The sequence below is a fragment of the Rosa chinensis genome, chromosome 6 (assembly GCF_002994745.2).
Source record: "Rosa chinensis cultivar Old Blush chromosome 6, RchiOBHm-V2, whole genome shotgun sequence".
Lineage (NCBI taxonomy): Eukaryota > Viridiplantae > Streptophyta > Magnoliopsida > Rosales > Rosaceae > Rosa > Rosa chinensis.
Window position 1 is genome coordinate 63,418,443 of NC_037093.1, and position 11,851 is coordinate 63,430,293.

Consider the following 11,851-nt stretch of genomic DNA (forward strand, 5'->3'; position numbering starts at 1 on the left):
AAATCCAAGAGATCTTCTCTCATAACTTTTATTGGATCAATAGCTCGAATAGTGACATAGAGTCCACTAGAGAGACACACAAACTTCTCTAAGATGCTCCTTTGTTCGCAATGATTAGAGGTATTGCAAAGGAACTCATTTTCCTTCTTTACATGCGTTTTCACATAAAATCCGTTTGCTACTTATACGTGCGATTTTCCCTAGGAGCGTAGAAAGTTTTTGTGACAGTAATCAAGGTGCATTTTGGCAAGGGGAACTTGAGCTATTCCATGTCCTTGAATTAATATTGATGGCCTAGTCATCGTAGTCACAAAGTTATATGCTCAGAATCAAAATGGAGTCATAATGAAAAGAACTCGAAATTTTATTCATAAGCCAACGGAGTTACATCATTGTCTCTTTGACCAAAGAAAATCTAATCCAAAATGCTAGCTAATGCAAAACAATGGTAGTCGTCTAACTTCTTTCGGTAATTCCAAAATAAATGTGACCAGGCGAGTAGAGAGATGTTGGTGGAGCAAGGCTCGCTTAAGTACCATTAATCTCAGGACCTTCCTAGACATCACACTTACTTTGGGTGAGCCTACTTTGAAGAAAGACCAAACCATTATCATTTAAATATATGGCAATTGCCTATTACATCTCTTGAAAAAATAAAGACTTAAACAGAATTGACGATCTATTGATCCCAGCCAGATTTGTAGTCTTCAACCGTTCACTCTAGATCATCTTTTTAATCTTTTTGTTCCACATAGTAAGCTTCTATTGCTTCACAATATGCTTTGTAGGCGGTGACAATTTCTTTACGAGCTCTACAAATGTATGCCCAATGATCAGACACTCCACATCGAGAACATACATCTCTTTGCTCAAACTTCATTGATTGAGGCGCTTTGAAAGCATCATTCAGATGGCTCTTAGTGTTGGTGGTGCCACCAACATGGCAAGAGGCATTGCCTCCCTCTCTCTTTCTAAGTTGACCTCTTCGGTTCCGTGTTCGCTTATTTTGGCTATTACCTTCCCAAGTGGAGTGGTTATATGGACCAGAAAGTCCAGAAGTATCCCTAAGGTTAGGGTTTCACTCTTGGAGCCTTCTCTTAGGGGCGCGACTATAATTGGATTCTGAAATATGCTCTATTTCTACGGATCTCGAATTATAGTTATTCACAATGATGTTGTCATGCTTTCCAGCAACATTCATAGCTCCAATGAGCTCATGAAACCTTGTGATTCGTTCTGCAGTAACATCAATTCGATAGTTATTAGCAACAATCAATGTAGAGACGAGGATGGTAGAAAGAGTCTTTTCAATCAACATCGCATTTATGATATCTTTATCACAGAATTTCATTTAGGATTTGATGCGAAGTGCTTCCGAGTTGTAGTCAAGAACTGACTTGAAATCACAGAAGCGGAGGCTATGCCATCTCACTTCTAGGTAAGGAAGCAGGGAGTCATGAATGTTGCCAAATCTTTCTTCGAATGAGACCCACAATCTTCTGGGGCCTTCTTCATACACTCATACTGGATTAAATCATCTATATGACGAGTCATTAGGATGATGACTTTCGCCTTATTTGCCTTTAAGGCTACTCTATTTGCTTCTAAAACTTGAGCTTGCTCAACAGTTAGCACGTCCTGGCTAGGCTCGTGAATCGTATCTAGGATTCCATCGGCCTTGAGATGCTGCCGGATATCACGAACCCACATGTGATATTCAGAGCCAGTTGTTCCCAATGGAGCAAAGTCTAATTTGTTCAGGTTACTCATCCTGAAAGAGAACAAGAAAAGAGGTTAGTTTCGGAGCGAAATAGGCTACCACGAAAACACATAAAATTTCTAAGCGTAATCGTTTCTAAGAAATTAGGAATTTCCGAGCGTAGTCGCTTCAAAGAAATTCGATTCCAAGAGATATTGAATTAGATCAAAACAATGACGTAAGTGGTTGATCATAAATTCTCTACAAACTCTAAGTTTGGAGATCTCAACAAGCTCCAAGCTTGAAGTGAGCACGAACCCTCAAAGTTCGGCTTAATTAGGTCTTCCCTATGATGAAGAAAGGGGGGTAGAAGAAGGGAGTTTGCAAGTTCCCGAAAAAGAAGAGAAAATGAATTTTAAAAACTAAAAAAAAAAAAAGGAACGTTTAGTAAAAAATACCTTGAAATAGGTCGCCGGAAAATGATCGGAAAAGTGCCTGGAAAAATCCCCGGCGGCGGCAGGAATAGTGGCCGGAAAGTTGACCGGTGTTGACTGACTTGCTGACGTGGCTGCTGACTGTCTGATGATATGGCTACTGACGTGGCAGGATCTGGTGTTAGGATTGCTTCTGGGCTGCGTAAGTGTGTTCACCAAACTGGGCCAAGTTTTCTTCTTCTGGGCAGTGTAAGGATCCCCTTTTTTCTTTTCTGCTCTTCTTTTCTTCTGGGGCCCGTACCTTTTTTTTTTCCTTCTCTTTCTTCTTCTTCTTCTAGGGCCCCCACCTCTTTCTTCTTTCTTTTCTTCCTCTTCTGCCCACCACGTGGGCTGCCTCCTTTCTTTTTTTTCTCTTCTGGACCCACTCTCTTTTCCTTCTCTTTCTTTCTTCTGGGCCGAGTGCTTCTTCCCTCTGGGCTGGGTGGCGCTGCCTTGCTTTTGGACTCTTCTCGGACAGAGGAAGAATTAAGGTGGAAGAGTAGGCAACGGTTCAAGGTGAAGCAAGTTTAGGTGGTTGGTTCAGGGGTTTTTACTCCGGTTCTGGGATGCATATTTCCGGTTCCCGGAATCTGGAATCAAGGACCTGATGTTGACAAAATACGGTTCCCGGAATCTTGGCGCCTTCTCTTAGGGGCGCGACTATAATTGGATTCCGAAATATGCTCTATTTTTACGGATCTCGAATTATAATTATTCACAATGATGTTGTCATGCTTTCCATTAACATTCATAGCTCTAATGAGCTCATGAAACCTTGTGATTCGTTCTGCAGTAACATCAATTCAATAGTTATTAGCAACCATCAATGCAGAGACGGGGAAGGTATAAAGAGTCTTCTCAATCAACATCGCATTTATGATATCTTTATCACAGAATTCCATTAAGAATTTAATGCGAAGTGCTTCCGAGTTGTAGTCAAGAACTGACTTGAAATCACATAAGCGGATGCTATGCCATCTCACTTCTAGGTAAGGAAGCAGAGAGTTATGGACGTTGCCAAATCTTTCTTCGAATGAGACCCACAACCTTCTGGGGTCTTCTTCATACACTCATACTGGATTAAATCATCTATATGACCGGTCATTAGGATGATGACTTTCGCCTTATTTGCCTTTAAGGCTGCTCTATTTGCTTCTAAAGGTTGAGCTTGCTCAACAGTTAGCACGTCCTGGCTAGGCTCGTGAATCGTATCTAGGATTCCATCGGCCTTGAGATGCTTCCGGATATTACGAACCCACCTGTGATATTCAGAGCCAGTTGTTCCCAATGGAGCAAAGTCTAATTTATTCAGGTTACTCATCCTGAAAGAGAACAAGAAAAAGAGTTAGTTTCGGGGCAAAATAGGCTGCCAAGAAAACACATAAAATTTCTAAGCGCAATCGTTTCCAAGAAATTAGGAATTTCTGAGCGTAGTCGCTTCCAAGAAATTCGATTCCAAAAGATAGCGGATTAGATCGAAACAATGACGTAAGTGGTCGATCATAAATTCTCTACAAACTCTAAGTTTGAAGATCTCAACAAGCTCCAAGCTTGGAGTGAGCACGATCCCCCACAGTTCGGCTTAATTAGGTCTTCCCTATGACGAAGAAAGGGGGGTAGAAGAAGAGAGTTTCCAAGTCCCGGAAAAAGAAGAGAAGTTGAATTAAAAAAACTCTAAAAAAAATATGAACGTTTAGTAAAAAATACCTTGAAATAGGTCACCGGAAAATGGTCGGAAAAGTGCCTGAAAAAATCCCAAGCGGCAGGAATAGTGGCCGGAAGTTGACCGGTGTTGACTAACTTGCTGACGTGGCTGCTGACTGTCTGATGATGTGGCTACTGACGTGGCAGGATCTGGTGTTAGGCTTGCTTCTGGGCTGCGTCAGTGTGTTCACCGAACTGGGCCAAGTTTTCTTCTTCTGGGCAGTGTAAGGATCCCCTTTTTTCTTTTCTGCTCTTCTTTTCTTTTGGGGCCCGTACCTTTTTTTTTCTTCTTCTCTTTCTTCTTCTTCTTCTTTCTTCTTATTCTTCTTCCGCATCTTCTTCTTCTTCTAGGGCCCCCACCTCTTTCTTCTTTCTTTTCTTCCTCTTTTCCTTCTCTTTCTTCTTCTTCTTCCGCATCTTCTTCTTCTAGGACCCCCACCTTTTTTTTCTTTCTTTTCTTCCTCTTTTGCCCACCACGTGGGCTGCCTCCTTTCTTCTTTTTCTCATCTGGGCCCACTCTCTTTTCCTTCTCTTTCTTTCTTCTGGGCCGAGTGCTTCTTCCCTCTAGGCTGGGTGGCGCTGCCTTGCTTTTGGGCTCTTCTTGGACAGAGGAAGAATTAAGGTGGAAGAGTAGGCAACGGTTCAAGGTGCAGCAGGTTCAGGTGCCCGGTTCAGGGGTTTTTACTCCAGTTCTGGGATGCATATTTCCGGTTCCCGAAATCGGGAATCAAGGGACTAATGTTGACAAAATACGGTGGTCAAAGGTTGACTTCAAAGGTGCAAATCGGGCAGGGAAATTTATGCTTATTCTGATGGCCGGTTCTGGGGGCAGTGCCGCCGATTCTAGACTCCTGGAGTTGGGAGCTTCAAGGTGGGAGGCGGAGGTTTCTGGGATTTGAAGGCTACGAATTTAGGGTTTCAGGGTTAAGGCTTCGTGCTGATAACGTGTTTTAGAGAAACTGAAATTGAGAGGAAATTATTGTGTATTCTCATTGATAATAGGGGTCTCTTTATATAGAGGATTACAATGCATAGAGTCTGAATCATACAAGGAAAGATAATATCTAGATTCTTCTAATTAAACCCTATTACCACTAGGTCAAGTAACCTAGAGTTTGGGCCAAACACAAATTAAGGTTTTACTTGAACAGATGGGTATATATACATATATAGAGGGCCCTTCAAGTAAGAGATCTTTTTTTTTGTGGTCATTTTAAGGGATTCCTTGTGGGACCTATTTTTCGATTACATTTTGGCATATCGGCCGTTTAGTTTTTAGGTATTAAAATATAGATCACTTATGTAAATTTTCATCTAAATTGATGATCATTAATGTATTGAACTAGACTAACCAATGGGTGAACTGAATTTGTCTAACCTGAACAGATGTTTATAATTATAAATCGCAGTTTGAATGCTTTAATGATTATCAATTTGACTGAAAATTTACAGAAGTAATCTACTTATATAGATCTAAAAATTGAACGATTGATATGTGAATATGTGATCGAAAAGTATACTAACAACCGATATCTTAAAATGGTCAAGAAAATAGATCCCTCACTAGAAATGCATTGTATATATATAATTTCTTGTAATCACAATTGTCATATTTCATCTCATTGAATCATAAAGTAAAACTATAAGTAGGGAAGTAATACAATCTAAAGCCATAAAGCCTACTTATATAACTAAATAACTCGATCCAAAGTTCGGAATTTATCTTCAACAACGGAAGAAAAAACAGGAACTGCAGCTTCTCATATACACTATGAGACGTCAGTGATGACTATTAATCCGAAGAAGTGCTGATAACTAGAGAGAAAGCGCTCACATCCAACCACAAAAACTAGTGTTCCAACTTCCAACCGAGTTATGGCTCAGAAGTGCTGAGAGTGAATATGGAATTAATATGGATTCCATGTGTTGTGGGTATTCCACATTAGTGTTGTTGGTATTCCATATTAGTGTTGTTGGCTATGGGTACAATATGACGACATTCTATTCCAAATGAGGACATTAGTCATTATCCCCTCTTTTTCATCGTAACGAAAAGCCTTAAAGACCTTGAACGTGTCGAAAGTGTATAGCTTGTGTGTGCGCGAGAGTACCGGAGTGTTGTCATAGACTCGTCACGCGCACCCCCGTCATTATCCCAAACTCTCCCCGCTCCTTTTTCTATATTTACCCCGCTGCCCAGAGCATCCCACCGCTTCAAATCGACGCTCTCAAATCGTCCCCGCCATCTGCAATGCTCGTCATCAGGTAAACGCCGTCGTTTTGTTTATCGATTTAAAGCCTTTGAATTGAATCTGCGTTTGAATTTATTTGGGCAAAGATGAAATCTAATCTCTCTCATTTTGCTCGTGAATCCCTATGTGCTGCAGTGCGTCGTCCCAATTTTGATTGTGCTTTTCGACGGAGAAGACCGTTCATCTTCTCCAATTGTTCACGGTGGTTATTTACTCCGCCGCAGTCAACGCCAGTCAAATCGACTCGCTCTTTCTCCTCCGTCGTCGTTTCATCCTCAAATCCTAGAATGGGATCCCTCGGTGCCCTAGACCTACGTTTGAAGTACCCTAGCGTCCGCCGAGATGAGTCCGTCGTCGATGACTACCACGGCGTCAAGGTTTCCGATCCTTATAGATGGTAAGCGGTCCGAAACCCTAACACTTCCAATTAATTCAAGCATTTTAGGGTTTCGTTGAATTTGACTTTGTGTTTTTGGTATTCTGTTAAGGCTTGAAGATCCTGATTCTCAGTTAATTTAAGCATTTTAGGGTTTCGTTGAGTTTGATTTTCTATTTTGGATGATTTATTAAGGCTTGAAGATCCTGATTCGGAAGAGACGAAGGAATTTGTACAGAAACAAGTGGAATTGACGCAGTCGGTGCTGAAGGAATGCGATGATGTCAGAGGGAAGCTATCTGATAAAATCACCAAGCTGTTTGATCACCCACGCTATGATCCACCTTTTCGGCGAGGGGGCAAGTACTTCTACTCCCATAACACCGGCCTTCAAGCTCAAAACGTGCTCTATGTGCAGGTTGGTGTTTAGGTTAGAACTGGTTTTATTGAAATGCTTATAGATTCATTACTTGCTCTGTATTGAACTGTGTTTTATTGTTGTTTTAGGATAGTTTGGATGGAGAACCGGAGGTTTTGCTTGATCCTAATACGCTTAGTGAAGATGGGACAGTAGCTTTGAGTACATATTCAGTAAGTGAGGATGCCAACTACTTGGCCTATGCCCTTAGTACAAGTGGCAGTGATTGGGTAACAATTAAAGTGATGCGCGTTGAGGATAAGAAGGTGGAGCCAGAAACTTTATCTTGGGTAAGCTCTGGAGTTTATATATGAACTGATACAAGTAGAAATGAAGGTCCATATAAGAGAAACTAATTATTGTTTTGCCTTTTCAGGTCAAGTTTTCTGGAATTAGTTGGACACATGATAACAAAGGGTTTTTCTATAGCCGCTATCCAGCTCCAAAGTAAGTGGCAAACAGCAATCCTGCTTTATTACATTCAGCATAATGTTATATGTTTCTCTAATTAGAATAGCTGTAGCTTGTGACTTGGTTGTGACAAATCTATACAGCAATCCTGCTTTATTACATTCAGCATAATGTTATATGTTTCTCTAATTAGAATAGCTGTAGCTTGTGACTTGGTTGTGACAAATCTAATCAGAAGAAGAAAATTTGGAGATTTTAATACTGTGCTTATTATTGTTCTAGCTGGGAAATATTTCAAAGTTAAAAATGGTTCAAGGCTCTGCTCTGGTTATTTTTGGTTTCAAATTAAGCAATCTGAATACAATAGCTAAGTGATAAAGAAAGGAATAACTTGATTTTTTTTAGGATAATTATGTATTATTGGGGCCAGGAATAGCTTTCATCCTTTATTGTAAGGCTGGTTGCAAAATATGAAATTGAATGTATAACAACGGTTGTTATGTGCTGTAGAGAAGGAGAGGACATTGACGCTGGCACAGAGACCAACGCAAATCTTTATCATGAGTTATACTACCATTTTGTGGGTACGGATCAATCAAAAGACATATTATGCTGGAAAGATTCTGAAAATCCCAAATACTTGTTTGGAGCCAGTGTTACTGATGATGGGAAGGTAAATAAGTCTTTTTCTGTTATCTTCCTGGATGTTTGGTGCGAGTTATTTTTGTTTTTGTCTCGTACTATAGTGTTGCAGTAGTAATATGAATTGCTTTAAAAAAGAAGCCTTAATCGAGTCATGTCACTTGTTCTTTCCATTCATCTCATGTCACTTGTTCTTTCCATTCATGTTGTGAATCCTATTCAAAGTATGGGCCCCCAATAGTTGGACAAATGGTCCCTCTGTGTATTAGAGAGTTGGAACCAATATGGATCTTTGTGAAGCAGGCTCCTATAGGTGGATAAATGGGCCCTTGTCTGTAAGAGGGTTGCTAGAATTTAGTTGGGGTTTGAGTATTATTGTCAAACAACCAAGCAATATAGATCTGTCAAACAAATATGTGCTGTTGGACGTTCACTATCTAGTTGGGTGTCTAAGTCTGATCCTTCTTTATATCATATGACATACACTTGTACGCCTTTAAGTTGTTTTATTGTTTATAGAATTGAATGTGCGAAAGGCATACTATAATATGCACCTTGTAATATAACTGTCTTTATGTTTTCATGGAAAAATATTGGCTATGATAGACCAATAGTTCTGATATGGGTTTTCTACTCGTTTTTCCGCATTCTGAATTGGCTGTTATGGATTGATGTTTTTGTAAGTATACAAGGAGTAGTAGCATGTGTGTGATTGTTTGACCTAACCATTCTGTACTGTTGTGTAATCTGCAGTATGCTCTTATATATATTGATGAGGGTTGTGACCCAGTCAACAAATTTTACTACTGCGACATGTCTGCACTTCCTAATGGGCTTGAAGGTCTGAGGGTGAAAAATGAGCTGCTTCCGGTTGTTAAGCTTGTTGATACATTTGAGGCACAGTATCATGTGATTGCAAATGATGACACTGTCTTTACTTTGCTGACAAATAAAGATGCTCCAAAATATAAGTTGGTCCGAGTTGATCTGAAGGAACCAACTGTTTGGACTGACGTGATTAAAGAATCTGAAAAAGATGTACTTGAATCGGCATCTGCTGTAAATGGTACCCAAATGATTGTTAGTTACTTGAGTGATGTGAAGTATGTTCTACAGATCAGGGATTTGAAATCGGGTAGCTTGGTGCATCAATTGCCCATTGACATTGGCTCAGTTACTGGAATTTCTGCAAGACGTGAAGATAGTACAATTTTTTTTGCCTTTACAAGCTTTGTTACACCGGGAGTAATATATCAGTGTAATTTAGACAATGAAGTTCCAGATATGAAGGTATTTCGCGAAATTACAGTTCCTGGGTTTGAACGCTCAGACTTCCATGTTGATCAGGTAATGACTCTTTACTTTATCACATTCTTTCTAATTTAGTTTCAATTAGTTAACACATTGTTCCGGTTCTAATTTTAATACTATTGGAGTGGCTGTTACTCCTCTAGTGCTGAAACCAGCAAATGCTGTTTCCTTAACAGGCTTTTCAATTCTCCAGGTATTCATACCCAGTAAGGATGGCACTCAGATACCTATATTTGTTGTGGCCAGAAAGAACATTATTTTGGATGGATCACACCCTTGTTTGTTATACGGATATGGTGGATTTAACATTAGTCTTACACCATCATTCAGCGTTAGTCGCATGGTACTTACAAGACATTTAGGTGTTGTTTACTGCCTAGCAAATATCCGTGGGGGTGGAGAGTATGGAGAGGAATGGCATAAGGCTGGCTCCCTATCAAAAAAGCAAAATTGCTTTGATGACTTCATTTCTGCTGGTGAATACCTTGTATCTGCTGGTTACACCCAACCTAGCAAGTTGTGCATAGAAGGTGGAAGTAATGGGGGGCTTCTTATCGGGGCTTGCATAAATCAGGTGTGGTTTTTTACTTTTAGAAAATGTTTACTATCTTAAACTGCAGCGAGTGTTGCATAGATGAAATTTAAAAAAATGTGCTTTGTTGCAGAGGCCTGATCTTTTTGGTTGTGCACTTGCTCATGTTGGTGTAATGGACATGCTGAGGTTCCACAAGTTTACCATAGGTTAGTTTCTTTCTTTGGGCCCACCCTGAGTTTTTTCTTCAGAAAAAAAAAGGGCAGATGTGTGATTTCTAAGAGCTCTGCAGGTCATGCATGGACTTCTGATTATGGATGTTCTGACAAGGAGGAAGAATTCCGTTGGCTAATTAAGTAAGTGTTGTATTAATTTTAATTACCTTGCATTTCAAGATCTGATTGGAACATCTCATTGTGGTGGTTATGCCAAGGTTTAAACCTTTGTACTAGTCTTTCCCTTTCTTGGTATGCCCTTCATCTTGTGCTTAGATATATGGCATAGCTCTGACCCCCAAATCTTCTTAGAACTCCATAACACGTATTCTCTCCTGATGTTCAACATAAGATGGATTGCATATTGCCTCTCAATCTTTTCAATGTTCAACATAAGGGTGCATATTGTCACACCCTTCTCTGCATTTCTTTGGGATGCAAGCTTCTATGGTTCTTTTTGCTTATTGCTCCTTCCTTCCCGTTACTTTCAGGTACTCGCCTCTACACAACGTCAGGAGACCATGGGAACAACATCCAAACCAATGTCAGCAGTACCCACCTACCATGCTATTGACTGCAGATCATGATGACCGAGTTGTCCCATTACACTCGTTGAAGTTATTGGCGGTTAGTCTCTTATTTGCATGGAAGTCGTAAGACAACTGAATCATTTTCTTGCTGTGTCGTATCATTTGTGAACCATGCAGCCTAAGAAGGCTTGATCGTCATTTTTGTGTCTTTTCTTCTTTGTTTCTTTTTTCAATGCAGCATCATTTTGTAGTGATTAATGAGCTATTTTTATTTTCAGACATTGCAATATGTGTTAATTACAAGTTTGGAGAAAAGTCCACAGATCAATCCAATTATTGGACGCATTGAATGCAAGGCAGGGCATGGAGCTGGACGTCCAACACAGAAAATGGTGAATATTTATTATGTTTGTATTAACTATGAATGTCATTTTATTAATACCTGGGTTTTTTTACTGCAGATTGATGAAGCTGCTGACCGGTTTAGTTTCATGGCTAAGATGTTGGGTGCATCATGGATAGAATAAAGAGGTTGAGTATATGGATATGGTCAATTTTCATGGTTATTAACTGAGTATAATGGGTTGGGTAGCCCGGCAGTCCAAGGTATCCTGGTTAGCTCAGTGCAGGCCATTTTTAGCTTTATAGCTACGCAGTACGCACAGTTTGCGACTTTGCGAGCCTTTTTTTTGGGTAAAATGGTACATTTTGCAAGCCCTCTGTGGCTGCCTTTTTCCTTTCTTCCTCCAGTTTTGTTAAATTATAAGTTTTAAGTTTGTACCCAATATAAGTGTTTAGTTTGTACCCAAAAGCTGAAACTAGCTTGTGCAAAATAAACTCAGAATCATGCCTATATGTGTAGCCGTGGAACTTAAACTAAGCCCAGATTGCACTGTTCCATGAAAAATCCAGTATTAGCCCGTTAACTAAAGATGTGGGTTTGAAGCCCGTTAATGGAGAATTGAGGCCCATTAAATAAATTTGTGGGCTTCAGGCCTGTCAAATATACAGTAAGCTTTTAGCCCGTTAACTAAATAAGCTCCTTGAGGCCAGTTAAATATAAGTGGGCCTGATGATTGTAAAGCCTGTTAACTAAAAACGTGGCATGAGGCCTATAAAGCCCTAGAACTAAAAAGTGACCCGCTAGGGATGAGGCCCGTTAACTAAAATAGTGGGTCTGAGGCCCGTTAACTAAATGTAGGCAGCGGGGCCCTGAGAATTAATACTTGGGCCTGAAGCCTAATTAGACTGAACCAAACAGTCAGCCTGCGGCCCGTTATGTCCTCCA

General features: G+C 40.2%; 1 protein-coding gene across 5 annotated transcripts; it reads left to right on the forward strand.

The window, feature by feature from the left end:
* Positions 1 to 5,980: 5,980 nt before the first annotated feature.
* On the forward strand, positions 5,981 to 11,400 carry LOC112169561 (prolyl endopeptidase). Of its 5 annotated transcripts, none has more exons than XR_005801189.1 (13): positions 5,981 to 6,141; positions 6,264 to 6,525; positions 6,700 to 6,922; positions 7,012 to 7,212; positions 7,299 to 7,369; positions 7,844 to 8,006; positions 8,729 to 9,322; positions 9,480 to 9,860; positions 9,952 to 10,027; positions 10,111 to 10,174; positions 10,525 to 10,686; positions 10,842 to 10,955; positions 11,025 to 11,400. XR_005801189.1 is itself a non-coding variant. In XM_024306613.2 (13 exons), exons 2-13 carry the CDS (start codon positions 6,416 to 6,418, stop codon positions 11,088 to 11,090), a joined length of 2,199 nt encoding a protein of 732 aa, XP_024162381.1. In that variant the 5' UTR covers positions 5,981 to 6,141; positions 6,264 to 6,415; the 3' UTR covers positions 11,091 to 11,400. The 5 variants fall into 5 exon arrangements, 4 of the variants coding, with proteins under 4 accessions (XP_024162381.1, XP_040363696.1, XP_040363698.1 ...); XM_024306613.2 differs by having other exon boundaries at positions 10,525 to 10,660; XM_040507762.1 differs by having other exon boundaries at positions 10,525 to 10,660; positions 10,842 to 11,400.
* Positions 11,401 to 11,851: the final 451 nt, after the last annotated feature.